Source organism: Ursus arctos, unplaced genomic scaffold, assembly GCF_023065955.2.
Source record: "Ursus arctos isolate Adak ecotype North America unplaced genomic scaffold, UrsArc2.0 scaffold_8, whole genome shotgun sequence".
Taxonomy (NCBI): Eukaryota; Metazoa; Chordata; class Mammalia; order Carnivora; family Ursidae; genus Ursus; species Ursus arctos.
The window spans coordinates 15,417,344-15,442,768 of NW_026623100.1; the positions used below are offsets into that span (position 1 = coordinate 15,417,344).

Consider the following 25,425-nt stretch of genomic DNA (forward strand, 5'->3'; position numbering starts at 1 on the left):
CTGAGCTGGCTGATGACTGGGTATTTGCTCTCCTATTTCTGTGGGGTGCGAGCAGTTTCTTTGGAACAAAGAAGGGGAGGGGCAAGTGCTGTCCTAGAGACTTAACGGAAAAGCTGGTACATTTTACACAGTAAAATGAGCTCATGTCCCACTTCCGCCGTTCCTGGCGCTGCTTGTGGGCTCCTTCACTGCAAACCTAGTCCCCCTTTTGTGAAGCAGCAGCCGAGGAGACCCCACGCTCCCCATGGCTGAGGAAAAGCCCCAGGAAGGAGTCAAGACTGAGAATCACCATCACATTAATTTGAGGGTGGCCAGCAAGAGCGTTCCATAGTGCACAGTAAGAGTGAGAGGCACACAGCACTCAGCAAACCAAGGAAAGCCTATCGCCAACGACAAGGCTTGTCAATGAGGGAGATCAGATGCTGATTTGATGGGCGGCCAATTAAGGAAACAGACAAGCCTGCTGGGTTGGAAGAAGATACACTGGCTGTGTCCCAGCAGCAGACGGGAGGTGTCGACTAAAAAGGGAAGCTGCTGCTTTACTCCAGAACTCTGATTCTCCGGGCCAAGAAGACGTTCGCAATTACAAACTGCGATTTGGGTCCATCACATCCTGACTCCTGCAGTATAGCTTTCTCTAGTCTTCCATTTCCCCTCCCCGTTCCTTGCTTGTACATCAAGTGTATACGTACACAAGCATAGTGCTTTTTTTTTTTCTTTAACTAGATGGCCAGTGGTATGTTTTGATCGACAGCAAATAGAGATGAGAAGGGGAAAAATACCAATTCTATGAAAACAGCCCCCTTTTTCATTAGGGGTATACTCATTCAGCTCTTACTTTTATATCCCAATAAGTTAGTTCTCATTATTGGACAAAGAACAACATGGAAATTCTTACATACTTTCTTCGACTGGAGAACTTTAATGTTTTTCATTTATCATTGTACAACCAAGGACAATTTTATAAATTTTATAAATTATAATTTTTAATAATTTTTTGCATGTCGCTATTACCTGTGGGGCAACCTGTCTTTAAGTAGGGATAAATTATTCTAAAGGAACTAAATCTTAGATAGTTTCCTTTCAAGTCAAGTGTCTTGATGGTTAAATAAACTTGTTAAAAAAAAAAAATGGAGGTCATGTGCCTTCTATGCTTGCAAGCCCTGAATGACCTCCCATTGTACTTAGAATAAATTCAAATTCCTCAAACATCATCCACAAGACCCAGTATGACCTGACACTGACCCTTCTCTCTCCCCCTCGCTCACTTAGTGAAGCCCCACTGGCCTCCTCTCTACTCCTCAAACCAGGAGAGCTTTTTCTGCCTGGTGCCTTATACTTGTGGCTCCCTCTGCTCAGAATGCCCTTCCCTTCTGCCCACCCTTCCTCTCTGCTGTAGGCTGGGCTGGCCCCTTCTCATGCTATAGGTGCCCAGGGCCCTACCTGAGCAGAGGTCACAGAAGGCCTCACTGTCCAAAACCCTTGACTTCCTTATGGCACTTAGATCACCTGGAAATCACCAGTTGTCTGCCCACTTGGTATCCCCTCCCAAGCCCTGACGCCTCCCACTTGTGGATCGACCATCCACATTTAAATGTTCTAGAATGTTCCTTTGTAAAAGCTGGGACAGTAACTGTAAGGGATGTAGTGCCTGGCAGAGCGCCTGACATTTGGTAGCCATTCGGTAAATATTTGTGGAATGACGGACTGACTGACTGAATGAATGAATAAGAGGTCCCCTGATTTGAATTTGACTGAAAGAAAACCCGGGACTGAAATTCCAAATCTTCCCTGTTGTTCCCCCTTTTCCAGTTGAGCGCCAGTGCATCTTGCTTCTACTTTTTCCTCTCCTCCCTCCTCCCTCTCTCTCTCCCCTCCTTGATTCCACAGAAGTCCATTAACAACTGCTCTGTGCCAGGTCTGGGCTAGGTGCTGCATGATGGACCCACCTTCCCCCCCACCACCACTCTGATCCCCAGCATGCCCTCCCAGACCCCCAGTCTTTCCCTGGGCCCCCTCATGGTACAATGCTTTGTGCAGTCACCCACTGGCACCCCTTCTCTGTGGGCCTTCCCTGTGACTGAGCCCTGGGGTCAGAACACCCTAGGGAGGAGAAAGGAAGGGTTCTCCCAGGAAGTAGCTGTGGCCCTGCATTTGCTAACATGTTTGTCCTAGTGGGAGTCAAAGTTCTGGAGTCTCTATACAGCAAGGTTTTCATAAAATGAATGACAACAACCCTGTCTTTTCAGGTGTTTTCTTTGCAGTCCCAGGAGTCTTATTAGCCGATTATGACCCCGGACTGCTTCCCCCGAGTTTCAGATGCAAATGTGCATCTGGCTCTCTCGATGCCTTTGCCTTCTAAACCTTCTGTAAGCACCAGGACTTGAATCCATGAGTCAAACATCTATGGACTCATCTCCCAGTGACAAAGGAATGTGCTCAGTTCCATCATTCCAGGCTGTGTGGGAGGGTGTGGTGAGCTGCGCTAAGGGTCTGCCAGGACAGTCTCTGGGAGCTGGGATCCCTCTTGCTGTGTCTGTAGGGAGAAGTGCAGTAAGCAGCCTGCCTCCCAGGGAAAGGGATGCTGTCCTGCAGAAAAGGCCACCGGGGGAGCTGTGGGATTGTACGGGAGCATGGGGGGCGCTCTGACAGTAAGGGTCTATCATGCTTTGGGATCGAGTTTAGGGAGGTAGGGGTGGGAGGAGAGACTCAAACCTCTCCCAGTGCTGTCAATAACAGGCATGATTTCAGAGATGAGATAATAGATGGAGAGGGTACAGGGAAGGACACACCGGAGTGCAGAGGAAGGGGGCAAAGCCTTGAGTAATTTCCCAGGGGAGCTCAGCGAAGGGCTGCACTTGCTCCCCAGAGGCGTGGGGAGTTGTGGTTGGCCCAGAATAGATCTGCTGACCCGCTTCCGGGGGTCCTGGGACCCTAGAAACAAAGAGGAAGCCCTGCAGCATTTTCTAATCTGCTGGTCTGCTTTCCCTGCCTCCTCCTGAGGTTCTAGCACGTGCTCAAACATCCCCTCCATTTCTGTCTCTCCAGGCAACTCAGGATTGGAATTAAACATAGGCTCTCCGTCCACCAAGTGACCCCTGGCAACAGGATTCCCGGGTCCCTGGGCAGAGGCCTCAGTGTGGGGCAGCGCCTGGCTCTCATGGTCATGCAGATTCCCCCAGCCCTCCCCCAGCCCGGAAGGAGCTTGCAGGAGCAGCCTCCCCCCATAGCACAGCCTCTGTCTGCAGCCGCAGCCAACAGCTTCCCTTGCACCTCGGGAGGAAGTGTTAATGAGGGGAGCGGTAGGGAAGGGCTGCGCCTGCCTGCGGTTGTAACAGTTTGCTCCTTCTGGCTCGCAGGGACCCAGGAGCTTACAGGACAGTTAACGCTAACGAAGAATGTGTGTACATTTGGTTTTGGTTTTATCTTTTTTAAGATTTTATTTTATTTTTTAAGGAATCTCTACACCCAACGTGGGACTCAAACTCAACCCCGAGATGGAGAGTCGCAGGCTCCACTGACCAAGCCAGTCAGGCGCCCCTGTTTGTACCAGTCCACTAACCAGAAGTGCCCCGTGCAAACATTTGTAAAGCAAAGAGCCCTGCACGAGTGCAGCTGTCAGAATGGTGACAAGCAGCCTACCCACAGTCAGGGCTAGCGCTGCAGGCTAAGGTTTGCCTCTCCCATGGCTGAGGCCCCTAAAGAGGACCCAGCCCCTCCACAGCCCCTACCTTTGCACTCAGGTCCAAAGCAAAGCCCCTCCCATTTGTTTCCCAGGGAGGGAAGCGAAGCAACAAACCCTCAGGTCCCTAGTGAGGCAGCGGGACAGGCCTGCTTGAGCTCAGGCTCCACCCATCTTGCAGGATTTCTTGTCAAGCACCATCCCTGGGTTACCTTCCCTTGGCCCCCATCCCACAAGTATACTTGCCTCTTGCCATGGCACGATCTGTGGGTTGAAGAGGAGAGAGACTCTGGAGGCCTCCATGTAGAAACCAGAGGCAGGTCGGGAAAGAATGTAACGACTGTAGATGTCTGCTCAGAACCTACTATGTGTGCACGCCCCAGGTCAGCACCAAAATAACATGGCAGCAGAAAATGCTAGAAGGAAGGACCAGAACACTGTCCCTCCACAAGGAGCTATGTCTAAAAAGATGGGCTGAGTAGAAAAAGCAGCTAACAGTAAATAAAGGTGCTGCATGAAAAGTCCTCACCGGAACTGTAGTGTCCTTGCAGCCAGGGACTGTGGGAGGGCAGGGCTCCGTTAGCCACCAGCTTTTGTTTTGCTGAGGGGACATTATGACGGAGGAGACTGGAGCCCAGGCATTGAGAGGCTGAGGAGGAGAAGTTTGAAGAGAAAGAGAACGTATCTGGCAGCACTGGGCAAGAGAAAAGTTTGGAAAAACAGAGAGCTGTTTAAATGGAACTTAGGGAGGGAGGCCTGGGTGGCTCGGTGGGCTAAGCGTCTGCCTTCGGCTCAGGTCATGATCCCAGGGTCCGGTGATGGAGCCCCACAGGGCTCTTTGCTCATGGGGAGCCTGCTTCTCCCTCCCCCTCTCCCCTCCCCACAACTTGTGCTCGCTCTCTCAAATAAATAAATAAGATCTTAAAAAAATAGATAAAATGAAGTAAATGGGGCTTAGGGTAATTGGGCCCCACAGGCACTCTGTAAAGCTCTCCTCAACTTCCCATAAAACCTTCACAAAATCTACCTGTCAGTTGTTTTGGAGATGAATTAATGTCAGGGGCCCCAATAATGAATTGAAGGCAGCTCAGGAGGCCAGAACTGCCAACGGGGTTCAGATACTCCTGGATTACAGCAGGAAGTGGGGTCTGGGTTCCCAGGAAGGGAGGCAGCCGAGGGCTCAGGTAGCTGTGAAGGGAATGCTTTCCTGGGCCTGGAATGAGAGAAAGGGGAAGGCTCTGAGGGGAAGAACACTCTTATAAGAAAAAACTGTAAAATGATGCAAAACTGACAGAAAGCCTCAAGCCTGGACAAGGGAAAAGATTTTCTGGGGGACAGGGCAGGGGAGGGGTGTAAGACATAAGTCACTAATTCTTCTCTTCCAGCCTATGTATCGATGAATTTGACCTATGTCACAAAACAGCTGCATCGATCATTTATCATCTCTCACTTGGGCTGGTTGTCACTCCTGCTTCCAGCCTCTCCGTCCCTCCAATGTGTTTTCCACACACAGTGACACTAGCATAATCTTTTAAAAGTCCAGCTCTCATGGTTTCACTCCTATTGGAAGTCCTTCAAGGGACCCTCATCACCCATGCAGCAGAATTAGCCTAACCCCGGAGCAAGGCCCACTGCACCTCACAATCGGGCTCTGTCCATCTTTGCAGCTTCGTCGGTGGTCTCGTCCCCTGCATCCCTCACACTCCATCACACTGAACTATGCGCGGTTCCTCTAACACAACTTGCTTTTTCACACCTCAGGGCCTTTGCATATGCTTCCCCCGCCCTCCTTTGCCTAAAGTGCTTTCTTTGGCTCAACTGCCAGCACCCAGAAGTCTTCTGTGACCTCCTCTTCCTGTACCGTGTGCTCACAGTACCCCTTCCACGGCTCTAGACGGGCACTCGCACCTCGTATCCTTACCACGATCTACATCTGTTTATGTGTCAGTAACTAAAGGACGGGACCAGACTGTATTCCTTGCAGCCCAGAAGCTAGCAAAGGGCCTAGCTCATTGCTGGCCTTCAGAAAATGTTCAGTAAATGACTGAACTCACAACTCAAAAAGACCCACACAATAGACACCCTTTGCAGAGATTGTCTAGATGACAAAGACCCCCTTTTCTCTGAGAAGTGCCCCCAGATGTCAGCTGGCCCAAAGGTGGACATCTGACCTGAGCTGGGCCAAATGGATTCCTTCTCAGGAAAGTGGCATTGTAAGAGAAGAAGTTTGTTTCTGGAACTACACCATGTAAACTTTAGAATGCAAACTTTCTGAAGCACGTATACTCGACCGTTAAAACTGTGCAGTAGAGAAAGTCACTCCTACAAGAAAGATGAAGCAGCCAGATAGAGGATTTCAGATGGCTTTCTGACAGGTCCAGCCCTCTCCTGAGATCGTAAGAGATTCCTATCCCCAGGCTTTGTAAGACACCCTGATTTTTTTTTTAAAGATTTTATTGATTTATTGGACAGAGAGAGACACAGCAAGAGAGGGAACACAAGCAGGGGGAGTGGGAAAGGGAGAAGCAGACTCCCCACTGAGCAGAGAGCCCAGCCCGATGTGGGGCTCGATCCCAGGACCCCGAGATTATGACCTGAGCCGATGGCAGACACTTAACGACTGAGCCACGCAGGCGCCCCGAGACACCCTGATTTCTAATAACCTGTCCCTTACTTTGTGTTTGGGCTTCACAATGTTTCTGTTCCTGACCACGTAAGCCAAACTTTGTCCTTGGCAGAGTGGGTGGGGATTCTTTTCTTCAAAAAACCTTTATTTTAATACATACACCACACTTGGGCATAGATTAGACTGTAAATCAACATACATATGCAGAACTAGTAACATCATTTATGGGGCCCAATGCAAAAAGAAAACGTGAGAATCCTTTGTTCAAAAAGTACAGTGGAAAGTCCTAAAAGATAAAGCTTTTTCCTTTCTTCTGCAGTATCTCTTTTGACTTGTCATGGTATTTATTAGCTATGTAATGGCTAAGTAAATAACAATTAAAATTGTAAATCATTAACATGAATTTTATCATATATCTTTATATTGTGGAAAAATCACCGAAATTATACAATCTGTATTTCTTGGCTTCTCTTGGAAGATGTCTCAAACTGGCCAAGGAGATGAGATTATGTCCCCCTAGGCACTGAGCTGTCTGATGGACTGGGATACTTTCCAGAGCAAGTACAGACCTTCATAAGGTTCTGAAGTTCCCAACCTGACACTCAGGCCCAGCAAGCTTGACAACTGCTGGGTCCTCCTTCCCACCAGCCCCCAGATCTATGTGGTATGCCCTGGCTGGGGTCAGGGAAATCAAGCCAAACAGCTCCCATTCCAGTAACTGGCTGACCCCACCCATAGCAGACAGGTGAATCTCAGGGTCTCTAAACCTCCACACCAGGGTGGGCTCAGTATGTGGTGGGCAAGAGACTCACCCTCACCAAGTCACTTGCTGAATGTGCCATGGAGCTGCCATTCTGGGACAGCAATGGCCACCATTATGCCCAGCTCTAAGACTCTGCGGAGCACGCACACGTCCCCAACCCTCCCTGCATGCACACTCAGGCCTCGGCAAAGGCAGAAAGCAGCAATGTTGACCGGGTGAGGAAGAGGAAGGCTGGGTCTCAGGGCACCAGCAAGCTGGGAAGTGAGTGGCCAAGAACCCATCCCAGGGAGGAGGGTAGGCTTTGGTAGTTGGTACCATGCATGAGGCTCTAAGCACTGGCACATGCTTCAAAGTCCCATCAGTCTTCACTTATAAAACACATTTTCAAGATCAAAATAAGAATTTCAAGTCATTGGCCACACAGCATTAAACCCCAAGTGCTGGGCTCTTTTGCGCACGGAACCCTATGTGACTATTCTGGTCCCACGCCCATGAAATTGGCCCTACACACAAACAAGATCTTTAAACTTCATTAAATAACGTTAAGTACAGAAAGCTGAAGCAAAAGAAGGGAAACACACTTCAGATAATATTAAAGAGTTTTAGAGCACTCAGACCCGCAAACCATTAGTATCATTCAGATCTCAACTGAAGGACAAGCTAAAGAGCAGACGTCCTTACTCCCTTCAACCGAGACTATTGAACTGACCAGAGATGCAGTATGTATGGATAAACCAGAATTAGACTGCTAAGCATTTTCAGGTTTTATTCCAAAATATAATGCCTTTAGCTATTCGAAGGATATCTCATGAAAGAAGATAGACTCCTATCAAAGCAACAGAGAAAAGGAAACATGACCAGTTTCCTTTGCCCTAATAATGTAAGCTTTTAATGGCTAAGCAATTCAACTTGAGCTTCCCTTGGCAGAGGCTTATATAAAAAACTTTCTGTTGGCATTGGCTCCAAACAAGGCCTTTCGTATTTCAGGCATCTTTTGTCGGGCTAAGAGATCCAGTCGACTTTCTAGGGTATTGGAAACCTTTATTCTCTGATCGCCACTGTAGACTTCCACACCTCCAGCTGCACTCGTAGCCAGGTGCACGTCTTGATCAACTTGGACTTCCACACATTTTTGGGAGACTATCATGTACTCGGGGACGGCTTTTTGCACTGCAGCCTCCACCAGGAGGATGTCCTGTGGCCTGCAGCGTACGATTACCTTGGGCTCCAGCAGTCGGAGCAGACCCTGAAGCACTAATTTATCCAGAAGCCCCTGGTAGACTTCCGGGTCAGCCACAATCCTGCCAAGTCTCAGCTTGGCATCATTCAGCAACTCGGAGATGAGGTCATCTCGGGCTCTCAGGACTTTCAGCCTTGCCTGATTCCTCATGGTGGACATCTGGATTTTCTTCTGCTGTTCTATCTGCTTCTCCTTCTTCTCATAATACTCCATAATCTTCAGGCGTTGGGTTTGCACAAGGCGTCCTTTCTCGATGTTGAACTCTTCCTCAGACTTGGCATCTATTTCTTCTGCCTTCTCATTGGCTTCCTGCTCAATGAAAGCCATCATGTGCTTAATCTGCTTCTGCACATCGACATCACTCAGGGCCATGGTTGCTCCTGGAAAGGGGGGGGGGGAGCGGAAACTTGCAAGCCCTCTGGTTCCTTTGATTTAGGGCAGAGTTTCAGGAATGACTTCAGAGTTCCACTTCCTCAGCTATGAAGTGCAGAAGAGAAGGAAGGAGAGAGTCAGAGTCTATAAGGAAGGATCATGGAGACCATCTATTCACTGCTCACTTCACAGATGAGGAAACTGAGGCCCAGAAAGGAAAAACAGCCTCTCCGAGGTCATACCCTATAAGAACAGAGATGTGAACCCGGGTTCCCAGAGGTCTACCTCTACTACACTCACCACTTTTCCGTCATTAAATAATCCAAAAAATTAGGGTAGACTTAGTCCAGAAGTTTTTTAGACAGTGATGGCTTAAGACTCATATAGCAAATTAAAGGGATGAAATGCCAAATTAATACAGAAATGGGAAGGATAGGCCCATAGGTTGGAGAAGTCGGGGGAGAAGTCTAAGAAACTCATGGTCAGACAAGATTCAATGGAGGAAGGCTGCCTGAAGGCAGAAGGGTTTCAAGATCCCTCAAATAATACAGAGGCAGAATACGGGTAGACAGATGGTGGCATCTTGGAGGGAAGTGGGAAATGGGAGGGATTGAAGGTAGTCTTTTCATTGGAAGTGTTTTCCAAACCTAGATGTACATCTGAATCACCTAGGGAAACTTACAGAAATACAGATTTCTAGGCCCTACTACAGACTACTGAATCAGAATCTCTGCCAATAGGGTCTAAGAATCCATTTGTTAAAAAGCCTTTCTGGGATGCTTAATGAGCTCAGGAAAATGATACATGAACAAAACAAGACTAGCAACAGCAGAGAGAGAAAATATTCTAAAAAGAACCAAACAAAGTTTGGAGCTAAAGAATATAACTGTATTGAAAAATTCACTACAGGAGTTCAACAAGCTTAATTTGGAGAAGAATGAACCAGCAAATTCAAAGACACATCATCTGAAATTATCCAGCCAGAGATACACACTAAAAAAAAAAAAGTTAAGAAAGCCTAAGGGACATATGGGATATCATGAAGTGAATCAATATACGCAATACGCGCATTCCAGTGACAGAAAGCTTATTTGAAGAAATAAAGGCCAAACACTCCCTAAGTCTGAGGAAGGAAATGGACATCCAGGTTCACAAGGAAAATAAGACAAGAATCAAGTCATGTCACTAAGACCAGTCAACAAAATACAAAGTAAGACAGCAAGAGATGAAGAGGGGCAAAAAAGCTACAAGACATACAGAAAATGATTAACAAAATGGCAATAGCACGTTCTTCCCTATCACTAATTACTTTAAATGTAAATGGATTAAACTCCCTAGAGTGGCTGAATACATACACTTTTTTAAAAAGACTCAAATATATGCTGTCTACAAGATACTCACTTTAGATTTAAGGACACACATAGGCTGAAAGTGAAAGAATCGAAAAAGATACTCTGTGCAAATGGTAACCGAAAGGGAGCAGGAGTTGCCATACTTATGTCATTCAAAATAGACATTAAGTCAAAAACTGTCACAAGGGAAAAGACATAATGATGAAAGGCCAATTCACCAGGAAGATATAATAATTATAAATATATATATGCACCCAATATCAGAGCACCCAAATATATGAAGCAAACATCAGAAGTGAAGGGAGAATAGACAGCAATGCAATAATATTAGGAGATTTTAATATCCCATTTCAATAATGGATAGAATATCCAGACAGAAGATCAACGAGGAAACATAGGTGCTTGGACAAAAATATAGACCAAATGGACCTAACAGACATATAGACATATCCAGAACAGTCCACCCAACAGCAGCAGAATACACATTCTTCTCAAACCCACATGGAACATTTTCCAGCAGAGGTCACATTAGGTCATAAAACAAGTCTTAACAAATTTAAGAAGATTGAAATCATACCAAGTATCTTTTCTGACCACAATGGAATGAAACTGGAAATCAATAGCAGAAGGAAAACTGGAAAATTCACAAATATGTGGAAATTAAACAACACCCTATTGAATAACCAATGGGACAAAGAAGAAATCAAAAGAGAAATTAGAAAATATCTTGGGCCAAACAAAAATGAAAATACAACATATCAAAACTTATAGTATGCAGCAAAAGCAGTACTAAGAGGGAAGTTTATAGCAGCCAATGCCTACATTAAAAAAAGAAGAAAGATCTCAAACAATCTAACTCTATACCTCAAATGATCTAGAAAAAGAGGAGCAAACTAAGACCAAAATTAGCAAAATAAAGGAAATAATAAAGATTGGGGGACGCCTGGGTGGCTCAGTCAGATGAGTGTCTGACTCTTGATTTCAGCTTGGGTCATGATCTCTGAGATGTGGGGTTGAGCCCTGAATCAGACTCTACACTGGGCATGGAGCCTGCTTGGGATTCTCTCTCTCCCTCTTCCTCTCCCCCTCCCCCACTCACTTGATCTAAACAAACAAACAAACAAACAATTTTAAAAATAAAGATTAGAGCAGAAATAAATGAAACAATGGGGGAAAAGCAATAAAACAAAAAGTTGGTTTTTGAAAAGAAAAAAATAGGCAAACCTTTAGCTAGACAAAAAAAAAAAGACTCAAAATCAATGAAAAAATGAGTACTACTACAGCCACAAAAACAAAAAGGATTATAAAAGACTACCATAAACAGTTACACACTAACAAATTGAACAATCCAGAAGAAATAAATTCCTAGAAACATACAACCCACCAACACTGAATTACAAAGAAACTGAAATTCTGAACATATCTATAACTAGTGAGGAGATCAAATCAGTAATCAAAAGCTTCTCAACAGACAAAAGCCCAGGACCAGATGGCTTCATTAGAGAATTCTACCAAAAATTTAAAGATTAATGCTAATCTTTCAAAAATGCTTCCAAAAAATTGAAGAATGAGAAACACTTCCAAAGTCATTTCATGAGGTTGGCATTACCCTGATACCAAAGTCAAAGACACTGCAAGAAAAGGTGACCACAGGCCAATATTTCTAATGAACATAGGTGTAAAATCCTCAACAAATACTAGCAGACCCAATTCAACAGCAGCGCATAGAAAGATTCATACACCATAACCAAGTGGTATTTATGCCTGTGATGCAAGGATGGTTTGACATACAAAAATCTATCAGTGTGATACACCATATTAACAGAATGAAGGATCAAATCATATGGTCATTTCAATATATGCAGAAAAGCCTTTAACAGAATTCAACATCCTTTCATGATAAAAACACTAGGAAGAGAAGGAAATTACCTCAATATAAGACAGGCCATATATGAAGAGTCCACAGCTAACATCATACTCAACAGTGAAAAACCTGAAAGATCTAAGTCTTTCCTCTAAGATCAGGAACAAAACAATGATGCCCACTCTTGCCACTTTTATTCAACATATTATTGGAAGTCTTAGCTATAGCAGTTAGGTAAGAGAAAGAAATAAAAGGTTTCCAAATCAGAAAAAAGAAGTAAAATTATCTCACATCTTACATCTTATATCTAGAAAACCCTAATGACTCTACAAAAAAAAAAAAAAAAACCCAATTGGAACTAACTAAAAAATTCAGCAAGTTTGCAAGATATGAAATCAACATACAAAAATCAATTGTGGGGCGCCTGGGTGGCACAGCGGTTAAGCGTCTGCCTTCGGCTCAGGGTGTGATCCCGGCGTTCTGGGATCGAGCCCCACATCAGGCTCTTCCGCTATGAGCCTGCTTCTTCCTCTCCCACTCCCCCTGCTTGTGTTCCCTCTCTCGCTGTCTCTATCTCTGTCGAATAAATAAATAAAAAAATCTTAAAAAAAAAAATCAATTGTGTTTCTGACTAACAATGAGTAATGCAAAAAGGAAATTAAGGAAACAATCTTATTCGATATAATACTAAGTGAAATAAGTCAGTCAGAGAAAGACAAATACCATATATTTCATTCATATGTAGACTTTAAGAAACAGAAAAATAAACAAAGAAAAAAAGAGACCAAAACAAAAAACAAACAAACAAAAAAAACCCAGACTCTTAAATTCAGAGAACAAAGTGGTTGTTGTTAGAGGAGAGGTTGGTGGGGGGGATGGGTGAAATAGATACAGGAGATTGAGAGTAATGAGCACTGAGAAATGTATAGAATTGTTGAATCATTATATTGTACACCTGAAATTAATATAACACTGTGTTAATTATACTTGAAGAAAAAAATTGAGTTCATAACGTACGTAAAGTGCTTAGAACAATGCCTTGGCACATGGTAAGCGCTGTTATTATTTGTATTACTAAGAAAAGAAAAGAAAGAAAAGAAAATCTCATTTATAATATCATCAAAAAGAACAAAATACTAGGAATAAACTTAAACAAGGATACTAAATGCTTATACACTACAAACTACAAAACACTGCTGCAGGAGACTAAATAAGATGCAAATAAATGGAAAGACATCCTATGTTCATAGATTAGAAGACTTAATGTCGAGATATTCGTACTAACCAATGCGATCTAAAAATTCAATGCAATCTCTATCAAAGTCCCAACGGCATTTTTTGAAGAAATAGAAAAACCAATTCTAAAATTCATATGGAACCACAAAGGACCCTGAATAGCCAAAATAACCTTGAAAGAGAACAAAGCCAAAGGCCTCGCACTCATGACTTCAAAACATATTACATACCTACTGTAATTAAAATAGTACGGTACTGGCATAAAGACAGAAATATAGACCAATGGAGCAGAATAGAGCTAGAAATAAACCCACACATATGTCATAACGTGATCTTTGACAAAGGGGCCAAGACTACACAATGGGGAAAGGACAGTCTTTTCAACAAATGGTGCTGGAGAAACTGGATATCTGCAAGCAAAAGAATAAAATTGGATCTTTATCTTACACCATACACAAAAATCAACTCAAAATGGATTAAAGGCTTACACATAAGACCTGAAACCCATAAAACTCCCAGAATAAAACATAGGGTAAAATCTTCATAATATTGGTCTTGGCAATGATTTCTTGGCATGACACCAAGCCCAGGCAATAAAAGCAAAATAGACAAACGGGGCCACATACAGACTCAAAATCTGCACTACAAAGAAAACAATACAGTGCTGAGGCAACCTACAGAATGGGGAGAAAATATTTGCAAACCATATATCTGATAAGGGGTTAATGTCTAAAATACACAAGAAACTCCTCTAACTCAACAGCAAAGAAAAAAAAAATTACTGGGCAAAAGATTAGACATTTCTCCAAGGAAGACATACAAATGCCCGGAGAGTATGTGAAAAAATGCTTAACATCACTAACATGAGGGACCTGCAAATAAAAGCCAAAATGAGATATTACCTTACACCTATTAGGATGGCCATTGTCAAAAAAACAAAAAACAACGACGACAACAACAACAAAAAACAAGTGTTGGCAAGGATGTGGAGAGATTGGAACCTTTGTGCACTATTGCTGGGAATGTAAAATGGTGTCGCAGCTATGGAAAATAGCACAGATTCCTCAAACAATTAAAAATAGGACTACTTAATGATCCAGCTATCCCACCTCCGGGTATTTATCCAGAAGAATTAAAATCAGGATCTTGAAGCGATATTAGCACTTTCATGTTCACCATAGCACTATTCACAATAGCCAAGATATGGAAACAATCTTAATGTGCTTCCATCGCTAATGAATGGATAAAGAACATGTGGTATATACATAGAATGGAAGATTATTCAACCTTTAAAAAAAAAAAGAAAATCCTATGGTATATTGCAACATGGATGAATCTTGAGGATATTATGCTAAATGAAATAAGTCATTCGCAGAAAGACAAATACTGCGTAATTCTATTTGCATGAGGTGTCTGAAGTAGTCAAACTCAGAAGCAGAAAGTAGAATGGTGGTTGTCCCAGCCTGGGGATGGGGAAAATGCGCAATTGCTGTTTAATGGGTATAGAGTTTCAGTCATGCACATCTAGAGATCGGTCCTGTAACAATGCGGAAACAGTTAACAATATTGTACTATACGTTTAAAAATTTGTTAAGAGGGTAGATCTCGTGTTACGTATTTTTTTAAGCACAATTAAAAAAAAAAAGAATGCCCAGAAAGATGCACTACTCACCAAATTTGGTGGTAAAACAACCCAGCATTTGTGATAAAGACCAAGATTTGGGGTTTGAAGTCTTACAAAGTGTCCCATTGTTTTAGGATGTAATTTTTTTTTTTAAAAACTGTAATTTTATAAACAGAGCCCAACATTCTCTGCTCCTAAATAAGACAATTAAATGGGTTGGGGTTTTGGGGGGTTTTTTTGTTTTGTTTTTTAAGTCTTCCTGGGTAACCCTGCTTGGTCACCCGCTTGGGAGCCACTATGAACGGAAGTCGAGAGAGTGGGAGATACAGGAAGCCCCAGGTTATGTTGCAGAGGAAGAAATGTACCCGACGAACCCTTACCCAGTGTCCTGCCAAGGGTCAGCCTTCGCTCTGGCGCCGGGAGTCTGCGCACGGAATGTGGAACTTGGAACGCACACCGGAGCCTGGCACTGTGGCCGCCTTCTCTGCAGAGCATGCTCGCCGTCTGACCGGGCGACTCAAATCCACAGAGCCAGGCTGTCACTGGGGAAGGCTGGCCAAGCCTGCCAAAAGGAGGCCAAGAGGGATTTCCTTGGCACACAGGCCAGGCTGGGGGCTACCCTTGCATACTCGGAATCTCAATGGAGTTGGCACAAGGCGGGCTTCAGCTCTGGGGTGGGCTCCCTTTCTCCAAGCCCTCAGAAACAGATCTGTGTGTGAACCCAGGCAGCCAGCTTGTTAATTGACTAATGAAAAATACAGCTGTCATGTTGGCAGATCATGACCTTCTCTCCGTGTATGTGGGTCGCTCGGGAAGCCAAATTCAAAGGTTGTTTCATAAGAAACCAGAGCAAGCGAAATTTGCCAGATGCTCTTGAAGAGGGCCACGCCCACCACAGGGGCCGCTGGGCTCTGGTCTGGTTGGTGAGGAAGAGCCTGCTTCCCAAGACCAGACAGGGCTTACGTGGGCATCACCGGCTTCCACGGCATGGGTGCTGGGGTCGGACTTCTGGAATTCAGATCCTACTTCTGCATTGGCCATCTCCATGACTTTGGGAAAGCAGCTCACACCTCCAAGCCTCAGCGCTCTTGTCTGGTAGAAATACCAATAGCACCCACATGGTAGGATCACCGGGAGGATCAGATGGAAGCGGCGAAGGCTCAGCACCGTGCCAGCTGCAGCGTGGTTCTCGTTCGTACTGCTATTATTACCAGCTCTTCTCTGCCTTAGGCTTCATGCCCATCACAGTTACTCTTTGTGTGTAGAGAGTACTTATGACTGATTGGATTTCCAGTCCCAAAGTAAGTGGAAACACACCCGAGCCTTGCCTCCTGGTATGAAGCCTGCCTGGAGCTTGGGAGCTTCCCAACACTCCGTTGGCCCCCTTACCCACGGTCTCAGGGCACTAGCCACATCCTTGGCGATGGTGGGCGAAGTCCGGAATTCCAGGGCGCCTGGGCAGGGGCTGGGGTGTGAAGTCATCTCAGACTGGCCCCCGGGACCGTCCTGGAACCTGCTCCCCTGCGTTCCCACCTCCTCCTGCGCTCCCACCTCGAAACAGCTCATCAGCGCTGGCCTGACAGCAGCTGCAGGGTGGGGCCGGGCCGAAAGTCGGGGATTGAGCAAGTGTGTCTGCAGGAATACGGTGCCGTGTAACGCGTCTGGCAGATAGAACTTCCAGTCTGTCTGGGATGGGGATTATGAGCCCACATGGGCCTGTGGTTTGAGCAAAAGAACAAAACAAACCAAGCACTGTGAAACGTACGTGCCTGCCCTCGCGGAGGACACAGACCCCTCCTCGCCCATGAGGCAGGCTCACACTGGAATGGCCTGCACCTGGCCCACCCTTGGGGCTGGAGGCTGCATCCCGGGCTCTCCAAGCCAGGCCTGCGCTCTCGAACTATCTAGCACCACGGCCTCTTCATTGTCCGCCCCACCGCCACCCCAACACATCAGGCTCAGTCCACCTAACAGCTTTTTTGGATCAGGGCATTCTCTTGGCTAAGAAGCCCTCCTCTCCTTATTTCCGTTTAACGAAATCCCACCTGTATCTTCAAGGCCCAGTTTGAGCCCCACCACCTCCTTGACCTCTGGACTCCTCAAAATAATGCCAGCATGGCCTATTTTCCAGATAGAATTCAGGGCTGGACTCAGTGTCTTTTGTTGCCCCAGTTATTTTGTTTCCTCTAGGAAATTCCTTGAGGACAAGACGCTCCTTCTGTGGCAGGGGCTGCGTGGAGGTAGGAACTTGTTAAATATGCATTGATTGGATTAAGGGCTTAGGAATAGAGCCAGCAGCTGGAGGGGGGAAAATTTCCTTCTTTTTTTTTTCTTTTGTCTTTTTTATTGTGAAATGTAACACACATTCAAAAAAGCATATCAAATGTAAATGGATGGCTTAATGAATTCTTAAGAGGCAAATATCCTGTAACCATCACCCAGGTCAAGCCATAGAACCTTGCTCACACCCCAGAAATCCTTCCTCATGACCTTGGGGAAGGAAACATTTTCAAACTGCTGACTTGGCATCCATGGGCATAGGAGGGGTCCTTAGAGGAAGTGTGCCCTTGGAAATCTCCCTTCTCTGGCCTTCACCTCTGTTGGCCCGTGTGTTACCCTGTGAAGTGCAGTGTCCCCAGCACCATGACGGGGGGGGGGGGGGTGTCTCTGGTGGGCAAACCGTGTCTGTTAGGCTGGAGCCGTGCCCAGACCCTGGAGCAACTGTTCTTCATTCCAGCTGGGGTTTGTAAGCAAGTCTGAGGGCAGACATGTTTGGGTGTGGGCTCCCTACCCCAGCCAAAACAGAGGAAGTGCCAAACGTGGGCCTCCAGACACGCAGAGATGACAGAGTGAGGGAGGAAAGGGGCTTTCCAGAGCTTGGAGCACAGGGTAACTTGCAGAGCCCAGGAAGTGGGTGAGGAAATTAAGAAGAATAATGACTCCTTTGGGGGAATTTCAAATACTAAATATGTGGGAAGGGTGCATCCCCTTTTTTTTCTTTCAGCAAATATGTGTTGAACACTTATTATGTGCCAGGCGCTGGAGATTGAGAACAAGGCAGACGCCAGCCTTGTCTCCCAAGCCCACGATGTAATGGGGAAAAGGAACGGGTAAGCAGGTCCTCACATTACAGTCTGGTGTGTTAGGAACCAGCAGTTGCCAGGAAATTAAGTGAATGAAGGGATGTAATCCCTAAGCCCCCTTCCAAGCTCATGGTGCACTCTCTATAATGTATCACCCTTCAGACAGGTAAACTGGGTAGTGGGTGGTTTGAGACATACCATCAGTGACAACAGACACCTCACTGTGGAGGCAGGTGCCCTGGAAAAGGTAGCGGGTTAGTAGTATTCATTAAGGCGAATTTATCCATATAGTCAAAAATTGCTCAAGTCTGCATGGACATCCAATTCTAAGCAATGCCTTCGAGTTTCCAGAGAGGATCTGGCTCAGAAATGTAGAGAGGTGCCTGGCACCCAAATGGGTTGGGATGGCAGCCAGGAAAGGACACAGGCTGCAGGCTTCAGCCGAAGGAGCAGTCCGGAGAGCAAGGGCTCATCCAGGAGGGAGGGGTCAAGACGGGCACCAAGGTGGACCATTTCAATGGGCAGGAAGAGTGAGATGGTCCAGAGAGGCACAATGCTGTGGGCAAAGGCACGATGGTGAGGATGTGCAGGAGGACTGGTTTGGGCAGCAGCAGACAGGCCCACAGTGGCAGTGGGAGCGAGCGATGTCCGGAAAGAAGGTGCGAGTTCAGCTGGGGATGGTTTGAAATGTCCACGACTGAGAGCTGGAGCTCCGGGTAAAGGAGACTCATCAAAGGCTTCCGAGCAGGGCTGCAACTTGGCCAAACCTAGATTTAGGAAGCTTCGCCTTGTGGTGGCAGAGGCAGGACAGTCTAGCTATAAGCCAAACACCGGGTTGAGACTGCACGGGTGAGTACCTAGACGAGAACACAGGAAGGGAGGTTTGGGATGGAAGGACACGTGGTCGAAGAGCCGGCAGCTTTGATGACGCAGGGGCTGGCCCTGGTGGCACCTGCTACAGCTCCGTGCACGGGGCCCAGCCGCTCAGCTCAGGATGAAGATGTGGGAAAGCGGCCCTTCTGCCTGCTGCTCCCTCTGAAGCAAGCTGGGGGGAAAGAAAGCAATAGCCAGAGAGTTCATTTCATCCGAAAATAAAAGGAGACACCCAGAGGGAAAATCAGAAGAGGCCGTAAAGCTTTATCTCTGCTTCAGTGGCTAAGGAGTGATGGGCCACATGCAGTTTTATGCCAGGAACTCCATCCCAGTGGCAAAGCAGGCTTTGGTTGGGGCCAGAGAAAGCGAATGCCAACAGGAACCAGGCAGGTAATATGAACGCGAGAACCGGGCAGGGTCAGAAACGTTCCTCCCCAAATACTTTCCATTATGAATTCACAGCTTAATTCCTCCTTTTCACACATCTGCAGGAAGCCTTCTTCAAAGCAGCCAGCTTCTCCAAGAGTAATCTGCTTCAAAGCTGCATAGCTAAAAGGTTTTCAGCGAGGGCTTCCCCCCAAAAGAGAGGCCCTTCCATTCCATCCCTGACTAAAGGGTCCCGGTCATCCTTCCTTCCTAGAACCGCACTCCTTGAGCTGCCTGTGGGGAGATTTGCACAGGACAGCAGTGTTTGCCCCAGAAAGTCTCCCGAGGGCCTGGGGGTGAGTATGAGGTCAGCAGGAAGCCCATGGGCACAAGCACTTGGAGGGAGCTAGCTGGCCAAGTCTCCAGTCTGTGAGCTATGGTCAGGGACAGTCTCGAGAGAGTGCAGGAGCTCTGCTTGCTCAGAAACACACAGGAACAATGTTTGCTACCAGTCCTCAGCTCAGGGGACACATTCAGACAGCAAGCGCTGCTTCAATATTGATTTAAGTCTCACTGTCACAGGTCCTGCCTGGCCTCAGCTCAGCTGTGAGACATAGCTCAAGCCCTGACCCAGGGAGGCTGTGGCTCGCAAGGAGGAGAATGTATCCATGCAACTCTGTCCCTCACCATGCACAGAGACTTCCACGATGACCCTGTTGGAGAAAGTACTATTTCTGGTCACCTCCCCCCCCATACTCGTCTTACCCCTTCCCACAGAGTCCAGTACACAGCAGTAGATTGGCAATAATTATTTGTTGGACCCATAGATGAATGATGGGTGATGAGGACATTGTCTCCCCCAGAGATTGTCACAACCACAGGATTTGCAACCGTCTTTCAGACAAAAGAGAGAGGCATGTGGAGTTGGGAAGAGGGTCTGCAGTGGCCTGCCCCAGATGGACACCTCCTTGTGTCCTGTCCACATTCCTGGAACAGAAAAGCTCAATAAGAACTTTTAAAATGTAATTGTTTAAATGAGTTTGCCCAGGGTCCTCTGGTTGAGTTTATTCTACTCAGATTGGTGACTGGAAGGCCCAGGCAGGCTCCCACAATCCTAACCCATCCTCTCATCAGAGATGACACTCAGTATAATTAAGACCAACCAGAATGATCCTGCCTCAGTTGGAACAGGATCTTGAAAGACCTCTGCTCTGCCAGACATGAACTCTTTAGATGTTGAATCAGGAGGTCAGAAGAAGCCAGGAAAAGGCCTAGAGTGACGGGGGTGGGGGGAGCATTTACCAACCAACATGCATTATTTCAGGATTTTACAACCTGTTGGGCCAACGGGGTGGAAGGTGAGTCCTGCCCCTGTGGAATCTACTGGAAATTCCCACCCTTCACTGAAGGGCTCAGGAGCCCATAATTTAGGACACAGCTACTGTGTTGCATGTTCTGTTTCATTTCCTCAGTTTTTTAGTCTCTGTGCTTCTGTCTGCATCATTTCTAGTGCCGTGTCTTCAGTGTGACAGGTACTTTCCTCTACAATGTCCCATCTGCTGTAAGCCCAGCTGGTGAAATTTTCATTTCAGGTATTGTACTCTTCAACTCTAGAAGCTCAATTTGGTTCTCTCTCTATCTTCCGTTCCTTTCCTCCCCATGTTCACATTTTCCTTTAAGTCCTTGTATATAATAATGCCTCTTTAAGTCCTCATCTGCTAATTTCACCCTTTCTGTCATTTCTAGGTTTGTTTTTATTGACTCATTAGTTTCCCGATTACATTTCCCTAGTCTTTTACATGTCTGGTAATTCTTGACATTCTGAATTTTGTGTTGTTGAATGTCTGTATTTTGTTATTGTCCTTTAAAGAGTCAAGAAATTTGTTTCAGCCAACAGTCATGGTCACAGTGGGTGAACTTAGTTTTTATGAGGCTTATTTATAAACTTTGTTGAGGGGACATCTAGACGTACTTTTATTCTCGGGCTAATTTAGCCCTTCTACTCATAGATAACTTTTCTGAAGTTTCTCTGAATTTTCTGGACATTCAACAAGGTCTCTCCACGTTGGCTGGTTGAAAGTCAAACACGTCCCAGCCATGTATGAGTCCAGGAAACTGGCCCTTGCTCCCTGGCAGTCCCTTTGCTAACATTGAGGGGTTTCACTGTATGTGTGTGAGTATTAGCAACACTCTCAGGAGGATAGTTCTGGAGTCTTTGTTGCTGTCCTAGTCTCTCCTCTCTGATACTCTGCCTTGAAAAGTCTTCTCAGTTATCTCCTCAACTCAGGAAGACTGCTATGGTCTTTAGCTTCCCCCTCACTGGCTGCAGTTCAAAAAGTGCTTCCACCAGAAAGGCTGTAGGGTGACACAGAGCTTGTCCCATTGGCTCGTTTCCTTCAGGAATCACATTCCTGTGCTACATGCTGTCCAATATCTGAAAACAGTGATATCATGTATTTTGTGCAATTTTCCAGGGGCTTATATTCAGAAGGTATTACAGGCAGAATGTGTCCCCTCACCTCCAATGCCTAAAGTGATGGTGTTAAGAGGTGGGGCTTTAGGAAGTGACTAGTCATGAGGGCTCTGCCTCATGAATGGGATTAGAGCCCTTATAAAAGAGGCCCAGCAGAGCTCCCTTGCCCCTTCCTCCCTGTGAGGATGCAATAAGAAGTCCGCAACCCAGAAGAGGGCCCTCACCCAACCGTGCTGGTAAACGGATCCCAAACTCCCAGCCCCTAGAACTGTGAGAATTAAGTTTCTGTTGCTAACAACCCACTCGGTCCATGGTGTTCTGATAGAACAGCCTGAACGGACTAAGACAAAAGGCAGTCTGGTACCAGTGACTCGGGTCTGGTAGAAACGGGAATCTCCACTCCCTCCACATGAAGCGCATTCCATACCATGATGTGCTCTTCCAGCCCCTTCTCAAGAGGCTGGTTTGCAAGGAACAGAAGCTGTCTGTGGCTGACTGAACAGACAAGAAAGCTCAAAGGATCATGGTAGCTCACAGGATCGCGGAAGGGCCAGAGAAGCTGCTCAAGACTGACTTCATAGGAACCATGCCTGACACACGCCTCAGAAACTGTTCTGATGAGAAAACCACTCCTGGTACCATTGCTGCCACCGAACTCTGACAATCAGTGTGTACAGCTGTCACTTCTACACCAGGAACTTAAATATACCACAGGCACCACCACTCCGCCTACCCTTAGCTGCCACTTCCTGTCAGGAACTCGACTGTGTGCCCACCGCTAAAGCTGCAATCCCCACACAGAGTGTGCCCTGTATTTAACTCTCATTGCACCAGCTCTAGAGTCTGACAAGGAAAGCAAGAGTCTGTAATTTTCAGCCTCCATAAGGGATGATCTTTTCTTCCCACCAAGACTCATGAAGTGGAAGATTCCCCCCAATTCAAAATGTCACCGTGATGTGGAGGGGCTAAACCATCCACTGTGGAGGAACTACCCTTAGTGAGTCTCGGATGGCTTTCTGGCACTCTTAGCACTGAAGCATGGAATAAAATCACTGATTTCGTTTCTGGAAGAGAGATCTGTCATCCAGTCACCTTTGGAGCTTATGAGAGGAGGTCACTCCCAGATCATATGCATATTCCATACCAACAACCTCCAGGGAAGCATCCTTTTCTATAGTTCAGCAATTGGTAGCAACACCATCAGCTATAATGACTGGTCCTCTGACCTCAGGTGCAGAAGAAGACAAGAATTAAGATGGCAAAATATTATTAATGGTTCTTGAGCCAAAAATTCTGAGAGGCTGGGACATACTTCTGAGTTTTTGGTGTGTAATGAACTGGAAAAAAGGAATCTAGCTGTATTCTAGAAGTATAACGAGAAATGAAAACCAAGTGAGCCAATCTTATTGGATTTCTTTATTGTTCTGATCATTAAGGACCATTGACCTTTAACAAATGCTGCAAAATTTGATCCATTACTAACACCTTAGCTAAAAAAAAAAAACTGTGCAAGTTACATCATGTTGGAGTCCTAAGAAAAAAGGATGCTGACAGGAGGTTTTAGGGGTGGAAAGGAAAAGAGGAATGGGTATAGCATATGGCATGATTCTATGAAGGTGGGCCAGGTGGAGTCTGGGAAGCAGGAGAGCCCTAGAGAGAGAAGAGGCTCTAGTCTGAAAATAGGGGACATGTGTGGAGGAAAGAAGCACAACAGAAGACAAGAACGGCCCGGGTAAAATGATGATAACCATTCTACCTCCTTACCAATAATTCTAAGAAAGAGGGTGGAGAAGAGTACTTAACTAAAGTCCAAGAATTACGGGCTCAGAGTGAGCACAGATTTATGTACTGACAAACCAACTCACTGAAATTTGGAACAAATCATGGATTTGACTTGGATCCTTCTCACTTCCGCCTTCCCTTGAATTTTGCTTCTCCTAAAGTTCTTTATTTCTAGTACAGCTTGGGGAGACCTAGGAACCTTGGCGTGTAATAATCCTGATAGAATGGAATTGCCAGTTGCCCCCTCAGCGCACATCCCCCGCATACCTGCCACTCACTGTGGGGGAGCCCACAGAATCTGAATGGGAGCAAAACTTGGGACTTGGGTTGGCCCCAATAGGCCCGATCAGGGGAGTCCCAACCGCTTGTCACAGCGATGGTTCCAGGGATGGGCCATAGCCCCGGTGTAAGGCAACAACCATCTGACATCCTGCTGGCCACCATGACTGGTTCAGGGATGAACTAAGCTGATCTGATCAGAAGAAATCCAAACTTTTGTGCAACGAGTGAGTCAACAGATGCTCTCTCTCCTCCTGGGCAGTGTGGTGTAAAAATAGAGCCAGAGTTTTGATCAAGCCGCGCCTGAAGCTCGAGTGACTTCTGGATGTTTCGACTTAAAAAGTCCATATGCTTCCTTTGCTGGTGAAGCCGTTTGGGTTGACTTTTCCATTTCTTGCAACCCAGACCATCCTAGCCTAGAGACCAAATGATCTATTGGAATCCATTTTTCCATTTCTGGGGTAGGTGGGAGGGGACACAAACAAAATGACTAAAAAATGAATATATTGTAGAGCCTTACTGTCCTTCTGGAGTTCTAAGCTTGGTTTAGGCAGTTGGTTGCATGGTTAGGAATAGGAGCTGGGAAAGGCTTGACGAGTGAGCCAGAAGCTCAATGAAGGGAGAGAGAACATAAAAACAGGAGATTAAAGAGCAAAACAGAGGGAGAAGGTCAAGGCAAACATAACACAGAAGCCTCAGAGTTAGCCTCCCCTTCCTCATGCTGTGTTCCCAAGCCCAGTGGATCCTGTCATCCACATAGCCCTGATCCCCAGGGCCTCCTCTTCACTTCCACAGCGATGCTCGGTTCAGACCTTCATGACCTCTCTCCTTCTCATGCTCTCTGCATTCACTCTCATGCCCTCCAAATTTATCTTCTACACCACCACCAGAGTGATCTTCTCAAAGGAGAGCTCTAAACTTGTCATTTTCCTGTTGAAAAACTTTTGATGCCTCCCTCCTGTGGAACGTGGGAAATAGCTGAGCTTTGAAGACAGATCATTTTGAAATCTATCTCTGCCACTTACCAGCTGTGTGACTTTGGGCAAATTTCTTCATTTCTCTGCACATCACCGATCTCAACTATAGGCAAGGTTCCTTTGGTTACCAGTGACAGAAAACGACCCCGTGCTCATTAGGCAAAAGGGGAAGAGAAACTCTTTACCTCCAGTGACCAACTGAAGAACAATAGTACAACGGAGTCCCAGGGAAAACTAGAAGCAGAACTCACAAATAGCCTGTATTGTCTCTGCCCTTTTTTGGGGGTGGTGGTGGTGAGGGAGGCTTGTATTTCCATTTTTGCTTCTCTCTGCATTTCACCTTTATTTTCTTGGATTGGTTATTTCATGAATCGCTGAAACATGAAACATGAACGACCAACAGCTTCCAGGCTCACATCTTCTAGTTTAGTTAGCAAAACAGGGGAGACTCCTGTTTTGAATCCCAAATTCAAACCTTTCAGAAGGGTTCTGACTGTCCTGTCTTGGATCAGGCATCCACCCAGGGCTAATGAGCGGGGGTCGGGGCAGGATGTGTAAGAAGATAGCCCCTTCTGTTTAAACCACATGATCACAGAGAATGAATGAGAGAGAACATTTAGCAGAAGCAAATGGTCTGTTCTGGATGGACAGACAACCCAGTAGATGTTCTCTACAAATTTTATCTTGTGTGGTTGTTTTGGGGGCCAAAGAAGATGACCCACATAGATGACTGCCAAGTACCCACACCATATCTGGTCACAGTACACAGCTCTGCAAATTCTCAGTTAAGTTCGCAATTTAATACAAATCAGTTTCCCTGCACCACTAATCCT

General features: G+C 46.0%; 1 protein-coding gene and 1 pseudogene across 1 annotated transcript; one reads left to right on the forward strand and one right to left on the reverse strand.

The window, feature by feature from the left end:
* The first annotated feature begins 244 nt into the window (after positions 1-244).
* LOC113246134 (small ubiquitin-related modifier 2-like) lies at positions 245-522 on the forward strand (annotated as a pseudogene).
* A 7,413-nt stretch (positions 523-7,935) lies between these two features.
* On the reverse strand, positions 7,936-8,683 carry ATP6V1E2 (ATPase H+ transporting V1 subunit E2). Its single transcript, XM_026486599.4, has one exon. The coding sequence runs from the start codon at positions 8,681-8,683 to the stop codon at positions 8,003-8,005; it is 681 nt and encodes a 226-aa protein (XP_026342384.1). The 3' UTR covers positions 7,936-8,002.
* Positions 8,684-25,425: the final 16,742 nt, after the last annotated feature.

What these genes read in the sequence shown, in the direction of transcription:
- ATP6V1E2 (XM_026486599.4), bottom strand. Translation starts at nt 8,683, where the DNA reads ATGGCCCTGAGTGATGTCGATGTGCAGAAGCAGATTAAGCACATGATG.